Here is a 27,587-nt window from a genome sequence, read left to right on the forward strand (position 1 = left end):
TGGATATGACTTTTGTTTAAGGACAGCAGAAGTGTGTGCACGCAGGGGATGTGTGATGGTATCCCCCGGGGACTGTGAGCTATGTCGGAGATGTCCCCTGCGGACAGGACTGGGTCAGTAAAAGTGGACCTTAACAGACTGTGACACTGTGGCCCTGGTCAGCACTAGGCAAGGCATAATCGTGACACGCAGGCCGGCAGACATCACCCTGACATGTTTCCTATACACACACTCTGATCTCACAGTGACCCAGACCCTATTAGAGCAACACAATGATTTTCCTCTCTGTGCTGAGGATTAGGGGTTAGACAATCACCACCAAGTCAAAGATCCTCCTCCTTTCTTTTAGCAATACACTCCTGTCTGTATCAACACAATGGAATATAATATGGAGGTAGAGGTTGTGCGTTTAAAACGGTGAAGCTGTTCAGGTCTCTGATATGCAGTCACTGTTTCCAAAATGAAATATATGGCCTGTGTGTTTTTATATGCACTCAATTTCTTTTTTCTTAAGAGGGTTCAAGCTGAAAAGGAACAGAGGAGTGTAAACACCATTAAACACGAGAAGAAACAATATATCCTCGTGGCAACACAAAGGGCATCGTTGTTAAATTTGAGTTAGTTGAGTCTAAGGATGAGGTGTAGGAATACGTACTGAGCTGATACTCGAGGAGGTACCCGGTGAGAATCCCATTAGGCTCCAATGGCGGGGCCCAGACCAAAGAGACAGTGTGCTTCTGTACATCTGTGACCCTGAAAACAGGATTTTTCTCCGGGACTGTGGGGGCAAAGAAGGTAATACACACAGTAAGCAGTCGAATTCTGCAACACAGTTTCTTTGGCTATTATTAGATTTTCCCTTCAGTACTTGTGAATCAATACACTCCATGCTGTTTTTCCACAATCCTACCTCCCTCTGGGGTTTTGAAGTTGACGGGATGGCTGCCCGGGCCGTTGCCCCGCCCGTTGAAGGTCATAACGATAAGGCTGTACTCAGAGAAGGGCGTTAATCCCGGTACGGCGGCATGGTGCCTGTCCCCGGGGATTGTTAGAGTGTGTTTGTCTCCGTGGCTTTTCTTTGAGTCCACCAGACTGCGCAGACGCCACCAGTTTATCTGCATAGGGAAAGAGACGCACAAACTTTGTACATCATAAATATGTATACGTGTGAGAGGACGCTGGATGAGTTATTGGGGTATTTTTCTGGTGGTCTGTGCCCTGAGCTGGCCAAATAAAGGAGACAGAGCGGGGTGAGAGAAGCAAACGTTTAGAGTAAGGTCAGGGCCATTCCTTTTAAGCTGTGTCTAAAAGCAAAGCCCTGTTTTTTGAGGTATTACCCTGTAGCCTCCCAGATGTCCATGTAACTTGTCCTTGTGTACACGCGTCCAGCTAACCTTGACCACTGAGCTGTTCATCACCTCCACAGCTACATCATCAGGTGCAGCAGAGGGAACTGCAAAGGCAAACACATTCGAATTTACAGTAAGATGAAAGTGAGTCACGGAAAAACAAGAGCAGCAAGGAAAGACTTGCAGATAAACCCGTTTGAGTTATACTGAAACAAACTAAAATCATTTCATACTAATACAACATCAGAAATGTACAAAAGACAAGAAATACCAAAAATACTATTGTACTACCTTTATTAAGTGATTATCTATCCACAGGAACACCTATTAAGGACGGATATCACATGACTCTACCCACAGTCACAAAAGCTAACATGAATGATAAAACCACCGAGCTAAAGGGTGTAAATACTGCATTTAATAACACCATATTTAGAGTTAGAGTCATGACCTGAGGTGACTTCTTGGGGGCAAGTCCAGAAGAAAGCTAAACACAGGAAATACAGTAAACTTCTGTACAGACTGTTTTACTCTTTTACTGTAACTTCTACAGTACGCAACCTTGAAACTGAAAAGTCTAAGTCAAACTCCAAGTCTAAAATATTTCAACAAGATCAGAAAGCTTATAAATAAATCATTTCACAAAATCCACCTGAATACTGAGCTGAAAATATCAGAGTTAAGCAGAAAGGGGAAAAAGAAAGATTTTAATTAAACCACATCTTTCTCCATAAAATCACATATCCTTAAGCTACAGTGGCTGCTTTGCACTCTGCCAAATCCAAATGGCAGCGAGAGGTGAGTGGAAAGTTTGTGAACCTCAATACGCAGAGACCATACGAGTTCAAGTCAGTAAACTCCAGACGCATAATCAATTTGATCCACCAGGAGTATTATCTGCAATGTCTTTTCACCAAAAATAGCAACAAGAAAACAGATGCAAATATTCAAAAGTCTAGCTTTCTCTAGATGGTGCTCTCACTCTTACTGAAACAGAAACACTTCCTGTTTATTTAATTCGATTTTTGACCAGAGAATGTCTTACTAGACTTGCAGCTGCTTAATGCTCCACTATGTTCACCAGCTAGCTGCTAAGTTTGCCTGCCGTTCGCTTCCTAGAGCTATGGGGAACTATCGGTAATACTTCCTTGCTGTTTCGTCATCCCTTTCACATTACTCATAGAACTTTTATCAAAAATATTCACAACAAAGATCACTACTCACAATCCTCTCCTGAGTAGCCAGTCATTATCTTGGGTTCGGGGCCCCAGCCCTGATTGTTCTTTGCTTGGATCTTGATCTCGTAGGGCACAAAGGTGGGAGTGTTCGTCACCACAAACGAGTGTCTCTTCACCATGTGTTCCTGCCAGTCCTCCTCCAAGTCCTGTCTCCTGTAACTCACCTTATACTCCAGACCGGGACCATTGTGCTCAATGGGTAACAAGGGCTAAGTAATGGAAGGATAAGAAGGTAAAAATAAGAAGGAAGAACAATGGTGTGAATAGTTTCATAGAGACATTCACAGTTGCATAAGACACTTCTTGTATTTCACCACTCAATGTCACTGCCTCTGTGGGATTAAAATGACAAGCCAGCCCAGTGAACTGTGCTTGGAACACTGGCAGTGTTTTATCCCCCTATCTAATAAAACAATGGAACAATTGACCTGGTCTAGCAGCATGGCTCTGCTTTGATATAGGGCTTGCCAAGACATCATAGATGAAAAGATTTATCTCCTCATAGAAGTTGGACCGTGAGAAATAGAACAAGATACCATTATCCACGAAAGCAAATCATTAACAGTGGGAAAGCTCATGAATCCAGGATTCAAGGCCTACGTTACCATGACAGGGCAACCAGATAATAAGTGAAGGAGAGATTTATCTTCCTATAATAAAGCTGAATATATTACTGTACGTTTTAAAAGAAAAATGTCCTTTTCATTGCTCTTTTCTTTTTCTAATCAAAGGAGCAGCTTTCATTGGAAACCCATTCACGGTGATCCCAGGAAATGGTGTTTCTAAAGATCTGAACCACCTAATGAAATATCAAAAGTGGACCATTCTTATTTTCTATTGGTAATTGCCTATGAAACATTGAAACTTCATCCATGCTCTCTTGGAGAAATTCTGTGCGTTCCAAAAACTGTAGCAGATAATAATTAACTATGTAAGGTGACCGGCATTACAGAATTTTGCACTAAGGTAATAATAAAAGAACAAACTCCATTTCTTACCTCCCAGTTGATATCCATTTCATGTGGCAAATGACCTTCGATTTTGATATTTTCAGGGTTCTTGTCAGGAGCTGTGGAAAAGAAGGAATATAGATTTTGTCAGCATTGTTAGTGGAAGAAATCTCTGCTGAATAGACACACACGAGAACAGATTTTCAACAAAAATGGAATCAATTATGTAGCAGGTCTGAGTGTTTTATAGTTCAAAGAGCAGCAGTGTTGGCAGCTGAAGTGCCTGGAGGACATTATCAAAAAGTATAATAAACAATGAAAGGAGGAAGCGTCCGACCTGCCGCAGGGGGTTTGTATCTCTCCGTGGGCTCGCTGGATGGACCCCTGCCTACAGAGTTCACCCCAGACACGCGGAAACAATAGTCAACGTTGCCGTGGAGCTTGAGGACGGCCGAGTTGTGGTTCCCAGGTACTCGGAGCAGCTCCTTCCAGTTCCCTGGCTCCCACTGGCTTTCCTCATACTCGATAATAAACTCTGTTGACAGGCAGAAAGACAATCAGAGCGATCCCTCGCTGCTATGGTTTTTGCCAAAGGATTGCTTATCTAACCACCAGCTGTGCAGAAACCTCCTCAAACCCCTGCTCTGGGCTTGTATGTTCCTCAGGGAGAGTAATCGTAATTCATGCTTGAAAGAATCAATAATAGATTGTACAAGATGGTATCAAACAAGCCTATTAACATGCAGAATGTCGCCCAGAAATGTGTATGTCATAGTAATACCATTCACTGCAAGAAGCACTGATTCAGTATGTACTTTACGTGCTGACACCTGCACACACATATGTTCCTTTTACCTGTGGTTGAGCTGTTGTGATCGTCCCCAGGGTTCCATTTCAGTTTCACACTTTTGCTCTTGCGTTCAGACAGTACCAAGTACTCCGGTGCATCAGGAACGTCTGAAAACCATCACAACAACATGGCTTTGGAAAATCACAGACACATCAATCTCTGCAGCAAAAAAGGCCAAGGGAACAAATGTTCAATCAAATCATCCTGAGGATACCAGAGGATGTGGAACGAGTTGCATCGCTGCATAGGCTGCCACTATTTCTTTTAGACTTTAAAATGTCACAAATATCTCAGAAGGGTGATTGCCAGACACAGCACTGCACTAATAAAGCCATGGTCTGCGTGTTCATGCTCTGCTTTGATTTCCCTGACATATCGATCCATTCATGAATGTGTCAGACATTAACGTAGCACTGGGGGTGTCTGATCCTTTGGCCTGGGAGCAGAAATATTGCTGATATGTTAGCTCACCTAACACGATGAGCCACGCTGAGGCCGTGTCTCGATCCACCGGAGTTCTTGCCACACATGTGTACACACCCTGGTCCCAGTGGCTTACATTGATAATCTGGAGAATACCATCCTCCACAAAGTATCTGTTGACAGAAGGATGGAGACACCATATTGATTGACAAACCTGAAAAGTAAAATTACTTTCCAGCTGGGATTAAGTCTGCAACACTGTAAAAAAAAAGAAGTAATATTCAGTACCCTACCTTGAATTCTCAGTGTAGTTGAGGGCTATCTCCATATCATCTTTTTCCCACAGGAGCTCAATGTCGTTGTTGAAGGACTTGTCGTACTCTGCGAGGCATGAGAGCTGGGCCGTGGTACCTATTAAGATCTGCAGGTGCTCCGGGGGTACGACTATTCTAGTGGGATCTTCCATAGGCACAACAGTATTAGTTACATTTCAAGGACTGGAAGCGGCTGCAAACACTTTTACACGTAAAACAGTTTACCTTTCACATAGAGCATGGTGTCGATGGCAGAAGATCCTTCTGTGTTTTTAGCTAAGCATGTGTACTGCCCTGTGTCGCCTTTCTCCAGGCTGTAGATCTCCAGCGACCCATTGTCGTGAACGGCAAACCTCGGCCCCTCCACGGATTCAGCGGAGTCGTCTTTGCTCCTGGAAAACATTCAGAGCAAACACCCATTAAAGGCTCAAGGTTCTCTCAGGTCAAATCAAATATGAACACAGCAGCGCTTTAAACGGATAAACACTAGACTGTGGCAGCAAAGAAGGAATCAAAGTTACTGAATAGAACATTAGGGTTGAGCGACAGAGTTACTTTGGCGTGTTTTAAAGAAACAGCAGTGTACCAGTACAGAAACACACTGTGTGCAGAGGGGATTGTATGCATCGACCAGTTGAGATCTACTGCTCTCTGCTGGTGTGTGGGAGACAGGAACAAACTTACCAAGTGACAGTAGATGGAGGAGAGCTGAAGACCTTGCAGTGCATCATCACTCCCTTCCCCTCGACAGCAGAGTAATCTTCCCCCTCCTTGGTCAAAATCATGGGAGGCAGATCTGTAAAGACCATGTGGCAAAATCTAATCATCAATCTAAGGTTGTTAGAAAAAAAGCAGAGGGTTTCCTATGCGGGTATTCCACCACAGAGGGCCCTAGGTGTGGCCCTTAACTGCTGCACTTTCAGAACTCTCAGGCAGTAGACCTAACAGTAACATTGAGAGACAGGTTTGTATTTTAGTGGTTATAAAACCAGATAAAACAATGAGGCAAATGATGGTTGAATGACGCGACAACACTGTTGCCTTCCCTGTGCGTTCACTGTAGGCTGCTTTGTGTCAAAAAATGATTCAGCTGTCAGGAATGTGTCATTGTGAAAATGAAATCAAAGCAGAAAACAATAGAATAATGAGTTAGCCGAACGCGAGCACCTTATCAGTTGTAGCCAAAGCCTCCCATTAAAATGGTCTGTCTCTCCTAATTGTTTACAAAGGCAGCAGCTGGGACTTAGCATTCAGAGACTGTCCAGCTTTATTAACTCCTGTGTCACCGAGAACAAACTGTCCACGTTTGTGCGGAGCGACCGAAAGCAACATTCTGTCTCTTCTGTTTTTTTATCTGCACTTGTAAAGCAGCACATGTTTGTCTTATGGCCCTGATATCAGTGTGGGATTGAGGGAGGAACTTGTTAGCATATAAATGGCAGGAAACTGGGCTTGTTGCTCTATAGGGAGAAACGCTCGCCTGAATGAAGGAGTACAGCTTGTAGACAGGACTCCATCCCTGGGCTCCTCACTGCTTTATGGGCATATGCCAACATCAGCACCCACTCTCTAGCTTGACACATCAGTCAGCAGTCTCCAAATGACTCCAAGTGCCTGACAATTTGTCACAAACTTGTACTTGATAAAAACATGATGGTGAAACTAAACTGATGAAAGCCGTGAACTAAAAGCTGTCGTACTTACTCATTATCATGATGTTTGCATTAGATAGGAGCGTTCCGTGTCTGTTGGAGGCTTCACACTGATAGACTGCACTGTCAGATGCTTTGGCGTTGCGTAAAAGTATGGTATCACCCAACACCTTCCTGTTGGCTGCAGGGGCCTCTGCAATGGACCAAAGAGACATTCAGTCAACAGAAAACATGGAGATGGTCAGTACTCATGCAGTTACACTGTATGGAGATTAAAGACATGTAATAGTTGAGGGTGACTGAACTCAAAACTCCAGTTTAAATTTCCCCCCTTCTTATCTATACCTCACTGGCTACCAGAGGTTCAACGCTACACTTGGCCCGCTCCCTTTCCTAGCCAGCTCTCTGCCCTGTACTGACTCTTCTCCCTCCACACACACACGGTGGAATGATCGTCCTGACTCTGGCAGGACTGCAAAGTGTCTAGCCAAAGACCCTTTTCCAACGTCAACAGACTTTTCAACTGTCCCCTGAGTGTTTCTGTCTTACATTGTTGGCACTTACTGAATGTTGCACTAGATATCCCTGTCTGCTAAACATCTAAACCATAAACCGTATGTTATCGTATCTCACAGTCTTAATTACAGATTACTAAAACTTTTTAGCCTCGTTGCAGAAGCTAATAGATAAATAGACTTTTGAGTTCCCCTTTAATAAAACATGCTTACAATACTTTCCCCTTCATAATTTTACATCAAAATCTACTTTTAATATAAGACTGTATTTATTATTTATTCATCATTAGTAGGGGAATGTATAATAACAAGCCTCTTCCAAAATTTGAAGAATCACACCCCTAGTCCAAGAAGCCAGGGCTGTCTCTCCTGCGCACTACTAAACACCATGTTATATGTTATGTAATATGTTGTAATAAAAAGGAGAGCAAGACAACATCAACATTTAGCTATTTTGTTCTTATTAAAATAGCCCGATCATCAGGACCAAGAAAGGTTTTAAATAGTCAAGTGTGTCTAAAGTGAGGTTGTTGGGACTGACCCTGCAGAGGTACTCCGTTCACCCTCCATGTTACAGTCGGCTGAGGCGTCCCACTGGCAGAGCACTTGATGAGCACATCTGAGCCAATCATACTGAGCTGGCTCTCAGGCTCAGACACCCACTCTGGAGGCTCTGGGAAGACAGTCAGCATGATGAGTGTCATTATAAGAAAAGCACTGAGCATTTACACAGAGTGGACAATATCACAGGAACAGTTATGCAATATATGTTATTCAAGTCTTGCTGCGAGGAATGCTACATTTAGAGATGACAGACCGATAAGAGCACTGCAGCTGCTTACTGCCTCACCATTAGATTGGCACATATTAGGCATTACAGGATATCTCTCACAAAAGATAATGTTTCACTCCTAGCTGCATCATAGTAATTTATATGCATAATAGCTTTGCCTCTATAGTGATGTGCCAATAACGATGCTCTTTTCTTAAAACTTACAGACCCAACACAGTGTACATACAATGTACTAAGTAAAGTACATTGGAGGTTTAGTATAAAACTGTACAATTTTCAGGTAGTCTACTTTACTTATGAGTATTTTCATTCTCTGCTACTTTATACTACATTTCAAAAGGAAGTATTTTTCTTTTAACTTCACTACATTTATTTGGCATTTATTTAGAATAAATGAGCTTATAAAATACAACACATTGTTAAAGATTATAACAGTGGTATCTAACCTTTTTGTCTAGCTGGATTTCAAATGACTATGGGTTGTTAAAGATTTCCTCTCAGAACTTCTCAAATGGTTTCATTTAAATAAAAGGTCTAAGAGGTTAAATTATCCAATATTTCACAAAAAGTAAAGCTTAGAGAAAAGAGAAAAGTACAAAATATGAATCCAAATTTGTGTATCAAAACCTAGTTTTTTCTTCTTTCCTGCCCTATTGATCATCATAAAAACCCTCAGATTTATCATACGACCATTAGGAGGGCTGGATTCTTAGGTTGGGAAGAACTGGAATTGGAAGTACACAACAGTATATACTGTAAAAATCTTGAAATTAACTCCACTTCAAGCAGCTTTTACATTCAATGTATTAAAGTAGTATTAAGGAGTATTTTTACATATTCAAATTTGTCCTTTTACTTAAGTAAAGGATCTTTGTACTCCTTTTAGAACTGAACTTAATTATCAAACACTGTTTTGTTAGAGCTTCTGCTCTAAACACTGCTTTGAAAAAAAGAGGATCTACTAATCAAATTAAAACTATTACTAGTATGATTTCAAATAAGTTAGACGTGACAACTAAACTATAACTGTATCCAATGCTGTAGTTACCTTCTATTGTCACTGTGAAGTAATGGACAGCTTCTCCAAGTGCATTCTTTGCTTTGCACATGTACTTCCCACTGTCTTCCTGTTCGACTCTCGGCACAATCAGCAACTTCCCATGATTCTCCAGTTTTGCTTTAATGGGAAGTCGATGACCCATCTTCACCCACTCAACCTGTGGAGTTGGACTAACATAAAGAGGGCAAAGAGTTAGATATTTCCTACATACATGACAGAACATACATACAAACATGTAAATAACATCTTTGAAATATCAGTTTTGAAACTAGTTTTGGTTTGTTTTTGGACAAAGAAAATCCTAAAATATGTAATAAACGTTAAAAGGCAGTATTACTTACAATCCCTCAGCAATACACTCCAATTTCAAGTCCTCTCCTTTGACCAGCTGTGTCTCTGATCTGGCACTAGAGGGCGTCAGAAGAGAGGGTCTTCTCTCAAGGATTGCATTGGCTAAGGAAGTACACCAGAGAATTAGACAGTATAATCGAAACCACACATGTAATGCAGTTCCCCAAAAGCTACACTTGTATATTTTATACATTTATATTCTCACACATGCCTTGTGCACAAAGATGTTAAGAGATGAAGCACAGCACAAGGTTTTACACTTAAAACTTCAAACTTACCAGTTTCAGGACTGGTGTCACTTTTTTCTGAAATGGAGGTGGATGAGACAAAACAAAAAACAAAAAACAAAATATTGAACATGAGGACAGCATGGAAACACCATGACATACATCACCAAGATCAAAATCACAACATAAAACCAAGGAGATGCACATAAGACAGAGTGACACTTGGATGGCTTTTGAAGTGTAGCTATGAATATGGACATGAATGAACATGCTGGGAAATGATCACTGCTCTGACAGACACATCAAGGTTTGCATCATGCTTGTTTCAGTGGAAAACAGCACTCGAGTGAAGACAAAGAAGCTGGATTGACACGTACTTGTCTGGACAATTACAGACATGGCGGTCTTCTGAACGATGGTTCGTATTCTCGGGAAGGCGGCGAAGCAGCAGTAGTCCCTCCTGCTGTCCTTCTCCACCGCGTGAGAGAAGTAAAGGTCTCCGTTCAAGCCCATAGACACCCGCTCATCCTGTTCTATGTGCTGAAGACCTGAGCACAGAAACAGGATGATTTCATGGACATCTTTATTTATTTCCATGTTTTTGGTACTTAGTCTTAAAACCACTGGACTGTCCTCTGCTTTAACACTTTAACATACAGTTTTTACCCCGTTAAGCAGTGGTACAATGTACTTAAGTACATTAACTCAAGCACTGTACTTCTGTACAATTTTGAGGTATGTATATTAACTTGAGTATTACATTTCATAAGGAAATATTGCTGTACTTTTACATTTATCTGACCGATGTTACTACTTTTCCGATTAAGACATTACATACAAAACAGTTCCATAAAATACAAAGAATTGACATTTTTAAACCAGAGGTTCCCAACCTTAATGGCTTGTAAATGTCTATAAAACAACAGTGTCTGCTGTGGGCCCCTGATCACGTTTTGCAAATCCACGAGTTGTTAGCAGTTACACTGAAAAAGGATTTGAGGAACTTTGCGATCTCCAGTTGAATTTTTGGTTTTGAACAATGTCTGTTTGCACAGTTGGACTTACTCCTACTAGACGTACTTTAATGACAGACCAGGTTCAGATCAGTGAGGTACAATGGGTTAATCAGTTCAGGAGGTAAGGGGCAATAAATATACCAAAAGCACATACCACAGCATATTGTAGGTAAGAATAAAAACTGTACCTTTAAATACTTTGAACTAAATTGCACCATTATTAATTTATTAAAAATAAAGGGAAGCACTTACTGATAGTCATCCAGTAAATCTGCAGAGGAGGTATTCCTTTAGGTGGGTTACATTTCAAAGTAAAAGGCTGGCCCTCCTCCACCACAACAGGATCAAGTGTCTCTTTAGGAAACTTTGGGACATCTAGAAAAAAGAGAACTTACTGTGAGTGAATGAAGCCAGACATGAATGAATAAAATACACTATGCAGTTCTCTTCCTCTCCAGAAGATGGCAGTAATATCATTCTTGTATTCAGTGGGAGGCACAGCATTTCTGAGCTCTGTATCATTCACCAGATTGAATTCTATGGAGTTCTTGGCCTGTAGAAACAAAACAGACATCACTACCACTATTGTGTATGGCTTGTCACCACTGCTGAGTGCTTGAAGCCCAGCCAAATTTAGTAAAAGTCCCCCTTGGAGTGGATTTTCTTTGAGAATTTATGTGTTGTGCCTGTGAACAGAATGAAAAATGTAGCAAAGGAAATGATGGAGAGGCTAGATCACATTCGATACAGAGTTATGGATGAGATGCTGCAAGGGGTGGGGCGCTCGAGAGCCTCAATGACTTTCTGCCACGTCCAATACAATGAAAAGCTCACAATAGAGGGGTGCAGTCATTACATAGGACTACTGGCCCTGAATCACTCTGAAAGCACTGTAACAGAGCACCACACACACACACACACACACACACACACTCTCTCACAGATGTATGATACTCACGGGGCACAATGAACTCAATCTCCTTCGATATGGCGGTCCCCAGTTTGTTTGAGGCGTAACAGCGATAGGTTCCCTGGTACTCTGTAAGGTTCCCATTATTGGGTATCACAAAGGTCCCAGAATTCTCCTCTTTCATCAGCCGGGGGTCTAGAAAGGGGTCGAATTCCTGGCCATTCCTCGTCCATCTGAATCTACATAAAGAAAGTCAGCATTGAGATGTCAAGTTCTTCCGCTAAGACTGTAGAATGCCCAAAGTTCCAAACCAAATACAAAATGTTGTTGTTTTTGTTTGTTATTGATGTCTGTATGGCTGCTAACAAGAACTCCACTCTCTCCTCCTCCCATCTGAAGTGATGCACGGCTCGGTACTCACTCTGGCTCGGGATTCCCTTTGGCTTCACACGTCATGGGGAAGCTCTCGTCGAACGGGAAGGCGATGAGAGAGCTGGGCGACTGAGCTGTTATGGTGGGCAGCTGCTCAACTGGGCAACAAACAAACAAGCAGGAAAACGTGAGAACCACAACACAAGCCTCAATACGGAGCTCTATTCAGAAGTATCTCATATTCGGAATGATACTAAGGCAGTGGCTCCCAACCTGTTTGGCTCGTGACCCCTACAAACAAAGCCACGTCTGCTTGTGACCACCATCGCAGGTTACATGACCTTAGTGATAATAGACCTGTGAGTACTTCAACTTAATATTAAAATGAATCTAATATAATAATATCGTGAATCGCAATTATATCAGCCAGGATAATCCTGACATGAAATGTTCGTCATCCATTCGAGGAAAAAGTGAGGAAAAATAACCAAGTTTTGCCTGACAGAAATCATCTTGTGACCACTCAGGTTCTCCTTGGGATCCTTTGCGGGGTCCCGACCTCCAGGTTGGGAGCCACTGTACTATGATGTGTATTATTATATGTCTCTTTAAGCAGAGTTCTATCCCAAAACATTATCATAAAATTTTGACAACTTGACTCAAAATAACTAAAACATGTATTATTTTGTCTATTAGTTGATGGTTTTCCATTTAAATGACTCAGCAATTTGTTAGATTGGTCTTATTTTGGCATAAAACTCTGCTATTAGGTCTCATATGATCTTATGATGACAGAGTTGTGACAGGCTAAGCATGGAAAAAACACAACACAATGAGTATTAACAGTACTATGTGACCAAGTGTAAAGGAAAATGAGGACATGCCATGAGTCCTAGTATTACAGTCATGACTGATGACACATGAGATTCCGATCCAACACATATGGCTGTAAGTAAAGCTGCTGCTGTGCTTGACAGCAAGCCAGGAGATTAACAGATGAGAGCCGAGGATGTGACTAATACCAGCTAGAGTATGGCAGAGTGAACTTACTGTTTACATGACCTAAAACTACAAAATCCATGGCAGCCGGGGGAAAATAAACAAAACAAAAACAGTCAGCAGTTTGGGAATAATCCCTTTATTTCACAGGCATTCTCTATATAAACCCTTTTAAACACACGATTGAGTAATGCAAAACACAAGACTGAATTAAACAGATATTTTGACACTGAGTTAGACCAAAAAATGCTTTTGCCTTTTTTCAGAAAACCTGTTTGAACTGTTTTGTTTTTTTTTATCAAGCCCTTAAAAGATATTTCTGAATAATTTAAAGGGAGAGGTTTGATATGCGTTTCCAAGGAAACTGGGATACATGCTCATTCAACACAAAAGGAACAAGAAACCTGATTCAAACAAGATAATAGTTGTAAATATATTCCATTCACAGAATGCTTGATTATTGTAACAGTTCTCTCTGGTGGGATTTATTCTTCTCTAAATTATTCAGAAGTGCTTTTCTCATAAAAGAACTTCTCTGAAGATGAGACCCCTTATACACACCCTTTCCTTGTTTATATACTTGACTGCATCTTTTTGTCTCATCAATGAGTGTCTTGAAGTGGCTTATAATGTGTGTTAAGTACAGTTACGTTAAATTCAAAACTCTAAAACATCAAACAACAACTTATATACATGGACAGGTTTTACTAATTCAAAGCCATTTCAGAACAAATAAACTACATTTACTGTTGAGTCTTCACTAAACTCTTCAAACAAACACAATTCACATTAGAAGACTTCCCAGCATGCATTGTTTGAGGGTTAAAACTCTCCAGTTTGTCTTTTAATACATGTAAATCAGTTAATAGAACTGTTTTGACTCAAGTTCAGTACATTTATTTCACTTGCTTTCACATTTTCACAACTCACCAGCCGAGTGAACAATTTATTAAGGTTTAGTTAACTCACATTTTGAAAGCAGCGAGGAAACAAGTTTTAATGTTGAATCAGTTTACAGTGTACGAGCAATGATTTAAAGGGTCGGGTAGGGATGTCACGATACCAGATGTTCAGTACCAGTGAAATTCCACAATTCTCCATACCAATTTAATACCACGGTACAGGTGAATAGCTCTGCCTTGCATTAGGAAAAAAATCCCCTGCAACCAAGCTGTTCCTTAATGTTTTTTATACATAATATATTATTATGAATATAGCCCATATATATATACAGTTATATATACCGTTTCAGTGCAGCCTTTACCTGAGTTACCTGAATTAACTGTATCCTTCTGAGTGTTTATTTTCCTCATCTGTACATATTTTGTGCTGATTACATGAATAAATTACACTTAATTGCTTTTTGTTTGCAGAGCTTTGGTGAGTATGCAGCTCTCCACCGCTTTCTGTCTCGCCTCAGAGCAGGAGCTCAGCCCCGCCCGCATCAGTGTTCCACTGCGGCCTGAGCTCCTGCACACGCACGCACACACACACACACACACACACAGCACAATGACAGAGACGCAGAGGAGAGAGCTAACGACGGAGCGCTGTGCACAAAAAGTTTTGCGAGTAAAGCCCCCGTACAGCTGCACTTGTCGCCATCCTCTTCCTGTTGCATTTAACGGCTGACTAAAGTATTTGTAGGTCCGGAAGAATTGCTTCTTCGGTACCTATGGTGCTGTAAAAAAAACATCCTATCCTCATAGTTTTGGTATTATTTATGCTTTTTGACATATCTTTCTCTAAGATTTATGCTTCCAAAGCAACATAATCAAAGTGAATGGAAGTTTATTTGTAGTGCTTACAGCTTTGAAAATGTACATTACAATAATAGAGAGAACAGTCACTGAAACAAATACAAATACAGCACTCACCCTCAAGTGGGATGTCGACGGCTGCAGTCGTATGAAAGGCACAAATACAGGTGATCACGCCCAGCGCGGCGACCAATCCCAGAATCCTCTGCAACCTCATGGCTTTCATGGTTGAATCTTTGTCCTCAAGAAACGAGTCTCTCTCTCTCTCCCCCGTACGTCCTCAGTTCATTTCTCTGGCACGATGAAGATGCGGTACCTGTGAAGGCAGCACAGACGGAAAAGGCCCCATGAATCCACCCACGCGCTGGCAGACGGAAAAGGCAAACCCCAAACAGAACAAATCCCCCGTGACTGGGAGCCCGACTGCTCTCTGCTCAGCCAGGCATAACCAGACACACACACCGCACACTTTCATTTGCATCAACAGGGACTCTGTTCTGCGCTAGTTCAAATTTTGCTGCGACAAAGAAATATTCACATTAAAGCCTCCTATCACCCGCTTCCCCCTGGGACTCAAACTGTTTTGTAGTTTGATGTCTGTGGAAGTGTGTAGCAGAAAGTGTATTTTCCATGCGAACAATGGAAATAAATAAATAAACGAATGAAGGAGCCTGTGGATTTATTAATGCATGGCAGATGTTCAGCATTACTGGAAGAAAACGGCATTTAGATTAGAATCAAAATTACCATCAAAGTTAAGATACTATTCAGCCGATTACATCGCGGTGCAGTTTGGATCTGTGCCTGCATGTTCCTGATAATAATGACTCAAACAGATTAACAATGCAGCAACACATTTATCTATCATTGCAGCAAATGCTGCTGCCTGAGGGGTGTTAGGCATAAATAGCATATATAGTTAACAGTCACAAAGAGTAAGCTGTCTGCACTCGCATACTGACAGGCTGCACAGTACAGAGCACTGGGTCATTTTCCAGCCAGCAGAGCAGAGTCTGGACCGTAATGAGCACATGATCGGTCCAGAATGCAGGAGGAGGACGGAAAAGAGCGATGTATGGGAATCTTAGTGTCTGTAGCACAGCTCTGCTAACCCTCTGGGGTGTTAGTTCATTAGTCTTCCTCGTGTTGGCTCTGACCCAGCTCAGTAGGTCATGCCGGAGTAATTAGCTGAACAGCGAACACACCCACCGTAATAATAATAACAAAAAGAAAAATAATAGGAAAACATCAGAGCTTTAGAGAAATCTGCAGGGAGTTTTGCTGGTGGTAATGTGAAAAAGAACTGGTTTAGCATGCAAGGAGCACGGCACTGATGAAGTCCAGTAATTGTAATTGCTGTTTCAGTGTTGATGGGGCATCAAACTGGTGGAGGGAAGACACGGGCTGTACATGCATTCTCTACCAGCTGTGCAGTGTTCACACTGGTGCTTGAATCCAATTCGGACTCTTTTCTCATCTTTTCTCTGGCTTTACAACCTCAACAGGGAAACACTGAGGTCAAACTCCAGTTCAGGAGATGTAATTGAATAATTGAGCAGGGAACAATAGAGTGGATTTAATGCATTCGGTGCAGGTCTGTTTTCAGATGAACGTGCACTCTGAACTTTTCAACCGGGCCCCGTGTTAATGGTATTAACTCTGTTTGTGACTCAATACCGGGTTTTCTGAAGCAGCTCATGACCCCTGCCCCACCCACCTAACGCCTCAACAAGGCTCGAGACTCTGGGTGTGCTATACATAATACACATCTGCCCCACTCAATCACAAGTCAGGCCTATTGACTTGATTTCCAACTGAAGATTTGTGTCTCGGAGTTATAAGTCATCCAGAAAACGCCTTAGGCTGTGCTTTGTTTCAGTCTTTCCCAGACATGGTGATTTATGTTGCCAAACACAGATTAAAATCAAAAGGTAAGGGCTTTGTGCTAATTGGCTTGCGCTTTGTTGGTAAGATTGGCCTGGTTAAAAGGGAGAGTAGGGGGGGTTACAATCCCCAGAAGACAATGTGTACTCATTGTCCTATTGTGCTGGCCAAAATCCTTTACCAACCAAACACCACCTTAGATGGATTACACTTTGTTCACACTGTGCTTGATGGTTTGCCTTCTGATTTAATTTGTTTTCCCCTCGTTAAACATTTATTGAGAACCAGTCCGGCCATCTGGTTGAGGGAGGTCCGCTCTTTGGGTATAACTGCTAGGAGTGATGAGTGAGTCTACATTGAACTCATAGGGTACGTATGGTGCCTATTGGGCCTATAAGATGCACACGAGAGGGGTCCTCCCTTAGGCTTGGCTGATTTACAGACCGCGGGGCTGTTCTTAATCCCCGCCCCTCTCAGCAGCGATCACAGCCGCCTGAGATTGATGAAGCTGGCAGGAGGTTAAAAGCTGCTCACTGTGGGAAGGCCAATATGAACCCTAACCTTACTTAGCCAAGGCTCAGAGGGGACAGAAGCTCTGCAGCGGAGGGGGGGAACGTAGAGGGAAATGAAGCGATGTGGGCCAAGTGAAATCTGCCTCCGTACTTTAAAGCTCCCTCTGAGTGACAGATGTAGAGCACTCAGCAACAAACTTTCTCCTTGTCAACACCAAATCACTTCTGAATATAGACCAATTTGATGCAAAGGCATTGTAACCTCATTTTTCCCATCATCATTAACGCCTCTGCCACAATAAAAAGCTCCCCAGACAGTTTCCAAACTTCCAACTTTCCCTAATCCTCATTGATCGCGGTCCTTTTCTTCATAGCAGTTGGTATATATATATCATGACATGAATGAAATCTTGAGCTTGCAGTTTCTTTTAATCTCGTCAGTCTAAATCCTTGAACCCCACAGAGTGAAATGTTTACAGCTTACATCTTGGGTCAATTTTTCATCAGTTAAAATCTCTCATTACTCTCACGGTATCTATCTGCACCATGTCATTTTCCATTAAAATAGCAAAGGCATATGTGATGTAAAGAGGTGAAATCACACAGAAACAGTCTAGTTTGTCACAGTTTCTCTCGTTCCACAGGATGGGTCTAATTGCCAGTGTTTGAGGGAGTAGGCGATGCTCTCTGAATGCTTTCTGGCATTGCTTCAGGTGATAAAAGTCTGTGATATTTCCCCGTTTTTGTTGGCACAGATTTTCAGTTCAGTTAACAGTATCACAGTCACCTACAGTATCTGTGTCGTGATAACCTCTTGTAGCCTATCTCAGTTTGGAACGGTCCCATTCACTGAGAGTGCAAACTGGGCTTTAAGTAGTCAAAGTATCGCCACACCACTGATGTCTTGTCTTGTTTTTAACAGCTCTTTACATTTAAGAGTTGTTGGTTTCTGTTACAAGAAAACATTTCCTCAGAGGAATGGTAAATGGACTGCATTTATACAGCACTTTTCTGGTCTATCGACCACTCAAAGAGCTTTACAACACATGCCAACATTCAGCCATTCACACAGCATTCATACTCTGACGGCAGAGGCTGTCATGCATGGTACCAATCTGCTCATCAGGAGCAGTTAGGAGTTCGATACTCTCTGGAGGAGCTGAGGATCGAACCGGGAACCTTCCAATCACTAGATGACCACTCTACCTCCTGAGCCTTGCTATGCCGATGAGGAAGAGCTCATCTCTTCGATATCCAACATTTGATACCAAAATAAAAGCGTGTGGTGTGTTTGGCTCACTAAACCAACCCTATGGTACATATTTTAAAAATGGTATATAATTGGATAGAAATAGCTTCATTTGTGATTGGATGTAGGACTTCACAATATGGTAATAATAAAATATCACATTGCGATTATTTTGACAGATCTCGCGATTGTGATATATACCTCACGATTATTGCATCAGAAATTTGATCTTAACATTTAACGTTTAGGACTGTTAAAATCATGATGACATGAAATTTGGTGGTTTCTTAATGTAGAGAACAAGATTCGTAGGCCAGGGCCTCTCTGCAGTACTACAGTACTTCATTATAATGTTGTTTTGTCACACATCTGTCACACATTTTAACCCTCTATTGCATAGCGTTGCCATATGGCAACAATTACTTTATCTTAATTTTCTAAAAAGCTGTGATATAAAATCTATGTTTTTACAGTTAGTTGTGAAAAGGGGGCTTTTACTTTGAAGGAAATACAATTTATGAGGTCACATGACCAGGATATCCTTTTTGCTCATGGACATTGACATGTAAACATCAGTGTCTGGGGCTCCCGAAGATTGCCTTTTATTCAGAATTTTGGAAAATTTTCATCAAATAAAAATCTGAACCACTGTCGGGTACACCCGTACACTTTAAATTTTTTAACATTATGTAATAATTAATTAAACTTAACATCCAGTTCTTGAATTTCTCTAAGTTTTTTTTGTCAGATATGCTAAAAAATACATTTGTTGCCACCTACTGGCAAACTGTATGCAAATTGGAACGTCCTGGTGCATTGAACCTATGGAGTCCCTTGATTACATAGCATGAAACTACTCAGACTCATATATTTAAACTTTTGCTTAATAATTCTCTAAGGTTAAAACATGTGATATCTTTTTTTATACCCTCTTGATGATTAAGGTATTTTTGTTAGCGTTCTGTATCAACATACAATTATCACCTTTCCCTCCAATAAAAGATGCATCCCACTACTCTATCCCGGAGAGGAAGAGGAACCAGCGGCACGAAACTACGCTGCCCCTCCAACTGGAGCCCAGAGTGAGGACTGAGCTGGGTGGACCAGACCCATTCCTGCAATCTGAAAGGACCAACCAAGGTGATGCCTCAACACCTGGATGAGCAGCAGGTCCCACGCTGCCAAGAACGAGCAGATCAAGAGCGACAGACACCAGCCAGAGGAAAAGCAGGTACAAACGCTACTAGAATTAGCTTTCATCCTCAGCGAGCTTGTGTGCATTGTTGTGTGAATCGGTGTGTAGGATTGTCCATCTGTCCTTCTATCTAAAATGCTAAGTTTAATTTGCGTGTTACCACTGTGTCCACATAGATGAAGCAGGGAAGGATGACATACAGAGAGTTTCCATAAAAGGCAGAGAAGAACATGTAACGTGCGCAGAAACCAGAAAAACCAATTTCCACCTGTGCCACAAGATGGAAACGGCTCCCTCCCGGAGCGCCCATCCTAAGAGAATATCAGAACCAAGTGGATTATTCCGCCACCTTTCACAGAGGAAATGAAATCGAAGAGTTTGTCAAGGCAAAAACTAAAATCTCTATGCATGTGCAGCTTGATGTCACCAAGACCCCTCAATGTTACTCGCTTGCAGACATCGGAGCGCAGTTCCACTTAGACGTGTCGCTTCGTGAAATCGTCATCATCCGGTCGGCGAGTGTGCTTCTACATGTCTATCCATGTCTTGCCAAAAACCAGGTTGTACTGGAACCCACAAACAAGGGTGGAGATGGTTGCAAGCACCATGAGTTTAAATAGATGGGAAAATATCAAGAGACATCTCCACTTTGCTGACAACAACAACCAGGTACCAGGGGGCGATAAGCTGTTCAAAGTGAGACCTCTCCTCAACTTCCTCAATGACAGCTTCAGGAGCATACCCATGGATGAAATGCTCTGTGTTGATGAGCAGATGGTGCCGTTCAAGGGGAAGAGCCAACTGAAGCAGTACATACCTATGAAGCCAAAGCGCTGGGGCTACAAGATCTTCATCCTAGCAGACCAACATGGCATTGTGTACAACTTTGATGCGTACACAGGGTCCATTCAACCCTGTCCTGGATTCCCTGACACTGGTGCTAGCGGAAACATTGCGCTGAAGTTGGCCTCACTATCCCCACCAACATTTCACACAAGTTGTTTTTTGACAACTGGTTCTGCAGTGTGGACCTGCAGGTACTCCTGGAGAAGGAAAGATCCATAGTGTTGGAACTGTGAGACAGGGCCGTCTTGCAGGCTGCACATTTATGGATGATCGTGCCATGAAAGCAAAAGGACAGGGAACACATGAAGAGAAGATGACCGATCACAATGGTGTGAACCTCTGGGCTGTCAAATGGTTTGACAACCGCCCTGTTACCTTCCTAATCACATTTGTAGCAGCAAACCCCACCACACAAGTCCTAAGATGGGACAAAAAAGAGAAAAAGGTGGTCCGTGTCTCACTGTAGTAGCAGTCTACAACAAGAGCATGGGGGGAGTGGATCTTTTGGATTCTTTAATCGCCCTCTATCACACCAAGATCCGGTCTAAGAAATGGTACCACCGCATTGTATTCCACATGCTTGACTTGACCCTGGTAGAGGCGTGGCTTCTTTACAGAAGAGACTGCCAGTCCCAGATGCCAGAGATCCATCTCCCACTGTTGGACTTCAAAATCCAAGTGGCCTCATGCTTGTGCATGGAGAGCAAGGTGAGCAACAAGAGGAAGGGGAGACCTTCACAAGCCGTTGTGATGGGGAAAAATAAAAGAGGGCCCCAAAGCTTTGTGTGAAATGAATGAAATGAAATAGCAAAAAACGACTGAATGAAATCAAACGAAATAAAATGAATGAATGATGTATTGCAGTGAGACAGGTTCCAGGTTATTATTACCAGATAACTGTTGAAATTATATAATGTTTTTACTGTATAAATGTTTGTTTAAACATTTCACTAAGTATGAGATGGATTTGTTGAGTCAGAATGGCAACAATTTACCAACGACCCCCCTTTAAACTATTTTTAAGATTTTTTTAATATATCTGTTATTTAGCTCATTTTAAGTTATAAAAACATGCAAAACATTTTTTAGTAATATTTCATGCAAAAGAGGGAGATTGATTTTTTTTTATTTGGTTTTTGATTGATTGTGATTTTCATATTGGCCATATTTTGTTAATATTTAGATAAATTGTGCAGCTCTAATAGGATGTATGTAACTTATCAACATAACATATATATATTATTATTATTGTATATTTAAAATTGTTTTATCAAGAAAGTGTCCTATGGCAACCAGCCTTTATCCTGTATCACCCAGCTCTTGCACTATAATTCTCTTGTTAGTGTGTTTGGAGAGAGTCTTTCCTCAAACTCTGGCACACTTTTACGGTAAAATTGGCAAGCATTGTCTGTTTCTTGCCTCTTACAGTTCAGCCATCTGGTCCACCATTACACCTTACCTCTGGCCCATAAACACGTTGACACACATAAAGGAACGAAAATAATAAATATAAAGAAAAATGAAGTAACAAAAGCACCGCCACAACAAGTTGTTTCCTGGAGCATTCTCCGCGCTTGTGGATGTGTTGTTTAGTAACGGGGTGGGGCCCAGGCGCTACCATTCAAAGTTCACTACAGTAGGCTGTTGAGCTGGCACCATCTGCTTCTTTCTCACACAAAGACAACAGGCAGAGAAGTGTGGGCCTACTGTAGTTTAATGTGCAAGCTTGTAATAGGATTAAGCAGATCCTCGTCTTGTCAGGCTGGATTAGAATATTCTCTTCGCTAAAGACCTGAGACGGGTAGACAGCAGCTCCACGCTCCCCTCTCACAGTCCTGATAATGCTTCCACACTGATTCCCATTTGATCATTCAAGAACAATTAAAACAACGGCCGAGCTGATTAACACTAAGCGGCAATTGACTCGCGTTGCTTCTGATGTGTGTAATGGGAGTTTTTTCAGTCGTCGTTTTGCTCTTTTTGCCCAGTCATTTGCTCATTTAGCTTGCAAATTGTATAAGTTGTTAAACTTTTTGATGTAGAAATTAATCTTCCTCTCTTTTTCCTTGCCCTTCTGAATTTGAAATAGATTGTATTCTGACCTTTGCCAGTGATTCGCATGATCAGTATTCTACTACAAGCTTAGCCATGCAGTTCATCTATTATTAAAACATTAATAGCATGAGAAAAAACAGAAACAAGACGCTGAATGAGACTAGGAAGCGGGAGCAATATTAGATAATATGCTTGTCTAATTGAGATTTGGCTTGATTTTACTGCACTTCAGAAGGCATGACAGTTCAATTATCACACCATGAATATTTCAGGGGTCTGTAGCTTTAGCGGGATGAGGGGACTGGGGGCTGGGGCTGGACAGTGACAGGAGGAGGAGGAGGAGGCACAGGGTGGAGGAATGAGGAGAGGCTCTCAGGTGTGGAGGAATGAGTTTGGAGAAACTGATGAACTGTGGGGATTGTGACCCCTGTGTTCTATATGAGCTAATGAAGAACGGCCCTCGTGACCCCACATGAACTCCCCTCGCCAGGGAGAGTGGGATACACCATGTGTAACCTGCAGTGACCCTGCAGAGCCTCATACAGAGCTACAGCAGGATGAGGCTGTCACCAGCTGGGACTGGACAGCCTGCAGCAAGTGCATGTATCATGTAGCTCATCTGAAAAAAAAAAAGCAAAGAACAAGTGAAGAGGTTTTCAACCACTAGAGGTTTTTATCTTGTCAGTGATGTGCTTTCCTTTTCTTCATGAACAAAGAGCACGAAGGCCTTCCCCATCCTCTAATTAGTTGTTCTTTTGTGTGTCTGAAAGCTGTTTGTCTGTAAAATATGAAGTTCTGCTCACAATACTCAGCCAGAAAAAGAATAAAAATTGCACCGAATAAAACCTACAGTAGCACTTCCATCCCTGCTTCGGATTACGACTTTTAATTCCATTCTCTTGCATAATTTAAATGTTGAATGAAAACACTTAAACTGATCACCAGAGCGCGTCCCCTGACATGATAATAAATCAAGTATGTGAATGTATGTGCTTTGTAGGCTAATGCCACATAAGTGATGCTGTCAGAGTCCTCGCTTTGAACCTGTTAATATGTTTAAAGCAAAAGAAAAGGTTTCAGAAAGTGCACTGCACCTGTCTGCATCACGGCTTACAGCTTCTTTTTTTTTTTAATTTTGCCTCTGATCTGCTCTCTTTGAAGTCCCACAGGAGTGGCCCTTGCCCAGGACAATAATCACATTAGTGTGTGATCCTCGCTGAGTAGCCGGCAGAGAGATGAATTCACAGGCTGGACTGCGGGGACTAGGAATATTATTTTGTGAGAACTAACACAGCGTGCTCCTCTCCACATTCATTCACTTCGTCTGAGTGATGCTGGCAATTTCCCCAGACGAAACTGTGCCACGGCAAGACATGATCGATGGCTCTTATATCCCAAATCCTTACCTCCATCAGACCCCGGAGCAATTTATTTCTGCCAACAGCCAAGAATTTCTGATGTCCCTACAGCACACGCAGAGCAGCAGTGGAACCGCATTTTTTACACAAATACCATTGCTGCTTCATCCATATTTTTTTTTAATCCCTTCAGGTGTTCAATATACATAGAGTCAAAGTCATAATTTCAGCCTGTGAAATGAGAGGTTCTCTGCCGACTGTAATTCGGCATTTGAATTTCCTGTTCCGTGCTGCAGCCGAGCATCTGGACAGCGTTACTCTGGGTAAGCTGTTTGACGCAGCTGTCGGATATGTGGCCCAGTTCCTGTGCCTCTCCATCACTTAATAGGGTCGAGCTGAGGTTGTGTTGAGACAAATCCAATAGACCAGACGCCCAAGATTTACGGTTTTAAAATATGACAGGGCAGAATCTCACTAATACTTTCTTCTTCTTAAAAATGTGATACAGTTGTACATTTCTAGTCTCTAGTTGCATCAAACAGCAGTTTATTAACACATTAGTACAAATTAGTAGCAAAAACGAATCCAGTCTAATACAACAGGCCTGCATTAAATCCTCCCTACAATGTTTAGTTTGTGTTGAAACTAAATCAGACAATGTTTCTATAGTCGTGTCCACCCCATTTATATCAATGTGGGTAGGCTAAATAACAGAAATACCTCTCTGTACAAAGCAATACAGTTCAACAGCCTCCAATGTGATCATAAAGTTCAACATCATAAGCTTGATTTTGGAAAATGTTGTAAACTGGCAGCTGAGTGTATTTCATTCACTATTTGAACTGAATGCACATTTCTGTTACCAGATAAGACAGGAGAGACAGGAAGGGGCCTCACGTTTCCACTTTGTTTTCAACTCTTGATTGAAACTAATTTGTCTGCTCTGCATTACGACCTGCCTCTAACACAATTCTCTTCAGACAGTGAACAGCAAGATGCTTCCGACACTGAAGCAAATTAGTTTGGTTACACTTACACATACAGCAATTACAGTACAAAGCTTAGAAACACTATCAAAAGCAGTATAAATTACTGAACATCTATCATTTCAGGAAAAGTAACATGAATCTATCACCTTGTATCTGAAGAATGAGCAAGCATTTAAGCAAAGTTATCTTACAATAAAAATGTTCTACATTGTCTTTTTTCATAATAATAAAAATAATGTTCCGCCTGCAATAAATATAAATAAATCTAATTGGTCTACAGCGACGCCTGTTCATTACCATTACTGTTCAGTGTCAGTCTGATGTAAATTTGCTTTGGCAAGAGGCAGAATGTACTTAAGTGAACATGGATACAGTCTGGATTTGTTTAGTGACTGATGCAGAAATTATCCTGACATACTGCACTGTATATTTACAGAGTGAAGTTTATGGCTTCTTGCTAAAATCATGAACTATGAGGCCTGAAAATACAGATTTGTTTTAGGATCTCATGAAACCCTGAGCCTGTTCCTGTGAAACAAAAGAGGAGCTTTAACCTAGATTGAAGCCAGCTGGTGTATTCATTTTGTATGACTATTCTCACTAACCTCAAATGTGTTTAGTCATTCAGAAAACAACTAGCACTGAATAAAGGAATTTTTATTTTAACACGCTTTGCATACTCGCTCCTTATATTAAATCTTATCTAATTGGTATTCTTTCAGATTTACAGCTGCAAATACTACAGCTGGTACTTTTAACCTGTCGTGTATCTCACATGTGCCCCACAAATATCACCCTGTTCTGATTAGACATCTTAGTAAACAAGACAAGGACATCAACATTTCCATTGTTGTAAATTGTTGATTTTTTCTTGGATTTGCAAAGTTTTGAAGAGTACTTTGTTTATTCCTAAAGCTGATTTCTGGCTTGGTCTGTGTCTGTGGTCTCATAGAAACAAGACAGACATTTTGACATTTTCACTTGCAATGAAATAATAATTCATTATGAATAAAAAACTGTAACGGTATTGTATACGTTTTCATGTTAAAGTAATAAAAAATAAAAACAATCTAACGGAACTGTGGCAATTCATTCAGACAACTCATTCACAATGTGAATCAAAAGCCAATGATTTTCATGTTTGCTTTCATGGAAAGAAAATCTACTGAATGTCTGCCAGACTGTCTCCTGCACATGGAAACACCAAAACATGCTCAACCCGAATCTGCTGCCACAGCTTTATATACACATCCCTAGATACCACGGGATACTTACAAGATTTCACTTCATTCTCAGCTCTGGTCCCCATGAGAGGTGTAAATATTCCATTCCAGGTAACAGCATCCACAAGAAAGAGGAAACCGTGAGTTGGGCTAAAAGCAGCTTTGCAGGAAAATGGAGAGTGCTGAGCCTGTTCTGTGTTGTGTCATACAGGCTGGAGACAGACAGGAACAGAGGCACTGTAGTCACATATGTTGCCAAAGCCTGTAGCTTGGCAAAGACGCTCATTAAGCCACTGACAATCATCCCCACAAAGCCTGATCTAAAGGCTATTCACCGGGTGTGTACAAAGGAGAGTGGAGGAATGCAAGTTCCATCTCGTCCCCCCCCTCTTCGGTGTCATGAAAGATGTTTGCTGCACCTGAAGGCTCAATGAAAAGTGTTTATTTGCATTGAAGCAATTGAAGAAAAAATATGAACAGTATAGTAGGGGGGCGCACAGATCACCTGCTGTGTGAAAGTCTGTTAAGTTTCGCTCCTGCTGCAATCTTCCTCTGTCAGCCTGTGACAATCTGCTTAATTGTTAATACAGCTGAAGACTGTCGGCCAGCATTAGTCCACCACTGTCAGGGCTTTGAAGAACACTCCTCTCTTCCCACTGTAAAGGGACATTTGATGGAAAAATCTATGAATCTGAATTTCTTTTTTTTTTTTTTTAGTATGCGACTGGATTCAAGTGGACCTAAATGTTGGACGGGGCCCGACTCCACGACTATACGCATGGACTTGAGTGGAGGCTGGGTGACATGTCAGTGGAAAGCTCAGTGCACAGGGAGTGCTGAGACTGTCGATAAGAGCCCTACACACACACACACACACACACACACACACAAAAAGCCGCAGTCTCTCTCCCACGACACATGAAGGGGGAAGGGAGGAAGCACTCCCAGTCTGGATGATGTATGGTGTGGACCCTAGACTGAGACTTGGGTTTTAACTGGGAGAAAAGGCAGAAAATGAAAGGGGGAGGAGGGTCATGCTTGAATTATGCTGATGTGGGTCGTAACCGCGGTGAAGAACCAACCAAAGGCATGGCTGCTTCGCCGGGAACTTGCAGCCACAAATAAGGTTATTATCACTCGGGCCTCACAAACGCTGACAGTTGGGGAATGGTGGAGGTGAGATTGTGTACCTTTATAGGACTGGACAGATATATTTAGTCGTTTAGCGGCTGAGAAATTTAAATATTTCCATTTTACAAAAAAATTAATCTATTTCAACCGACTACGACTAATTGCATTTAAAGTACATCGTCTGCTTTTTCTGTTATATTGAATATAAACCAGCTTGATTTAACTTTATGTAGCTTTCTTTGCTCGCTATTTGAGTAAATGAACGGACCGAAGGGAGCAGACTTTTCATTTTATCTACCTTGAGGGTTTCATTTAGCAAATTGGGTTTAAAAGACAGACGGAGAACATGATGAAGGAAGTGCTGAT

The 27,587-nt window shown here is 41.6% G+C and overlaps 1 protein-coding gene across 7 annotated transcripts in view; it reads right to left on the reverse strand.

The window, feature by feature from the left end:
• Positions 1-27,587, reverse strand: part of chl1b (cell adhesion molecule L1-like b) — a 64,465-nt gene that overhangs the window by 14,094 nt on the left and 22,784 nt on the right. For 2 of the 7 annotated variants that reach the window (XM_035662109.1, XM_035662115.1), the window contains exons 2-23: positions 14,897-15,095; positions 13,071-13,088; positions 12,070-12,178; positions 11,697-11,887; positions 10,991-11,113; positions 10,100-10,270; positions 9,774-9,800; positions 9,486-9,597; positions 9,133-9,314; positions 7,833-7,964; positions 6,829-6,969; positions 5,809-5,920; positions 5,350-5,516; positions 5,104-5,269; positions 4,859-4,983; positions 4,393-4,494; positions 3,875-4,072; positions 3,586-3,656; positions 2,574-2,796; positions 1,338-1,453; positions 911-1,115; positions 656-778 (exon numbers count right to left, since the gene is read on the reverse strand). In XM_035662109.1, the coding sequence (XP_035518002.1) occupies positions 656-778; positions 911-1,115; positions 1,338-1,453; positions 2,574-2,796; positions 3,586-3,656; positions 3,875-4,072; positions 4,393-4,494; positions 4,859-4,983; positions 5,104-5,269; positions 5,350-5,516; positions 5,809-5,920; positions 6,829-6,969; positions 7,833-7,964; positions 9,133-9,314; positions 9,486-9,597; positions 9,774-9,800; positions 10,100-10,270; positions 10,991-11,113; positions 11,697-11,887; positions 12,070-12,178; positions 13,071-13,088; positions 14,897-15,005 (2,923 nt within the window). In that variant the 5' untranslated portion in view covers positions 15,006-15,095. Of the gene's footprint in view, positions 1-655; positions 779-910; positions 1,116-1,337; positions 1,454-2,573; positions 2,797-3,585; positions 3,657-3,874; positions 4,073-4,392; positions 4,495-4,858; positions 4,984-5,103; positions 5,270-5,349; positions 5,517-5,808; positions 5,921-6,828; positions 6,970-7,832; positions 7,965-9,132; positions 9,315-9,485; positions 9,598-9,773; positions 9,801-10,099; positions 10,271-10,990; positions 11,114-11,696; positions 11,888-12,069; positions 12,179-13,070; positions 13,089-14,896; positions 15,096-26,142; positions 26,281-27,587 lie in introns of those variants that run through there. The other 5 variants (XM_035662114.1, XM_035662116.1, XM_035662110.1 and 2 more) reach the window with 4 other exon arrangements.

This window comes from Morone saxatilis, unplaced genomic scaffold, assembly GCF_004916995.1.
Source record: "Morone saxatilis isolate NCDOM2014 unplaced genomic scaffold, NCSU_SB_2.0 Contig18, whole genome shotgun sequence".
Lineage (NCBI taxonomy): Eukaryota > Metazoa > Chordata > Actinopteri > Moronidae > Morone > Morone saxatilis.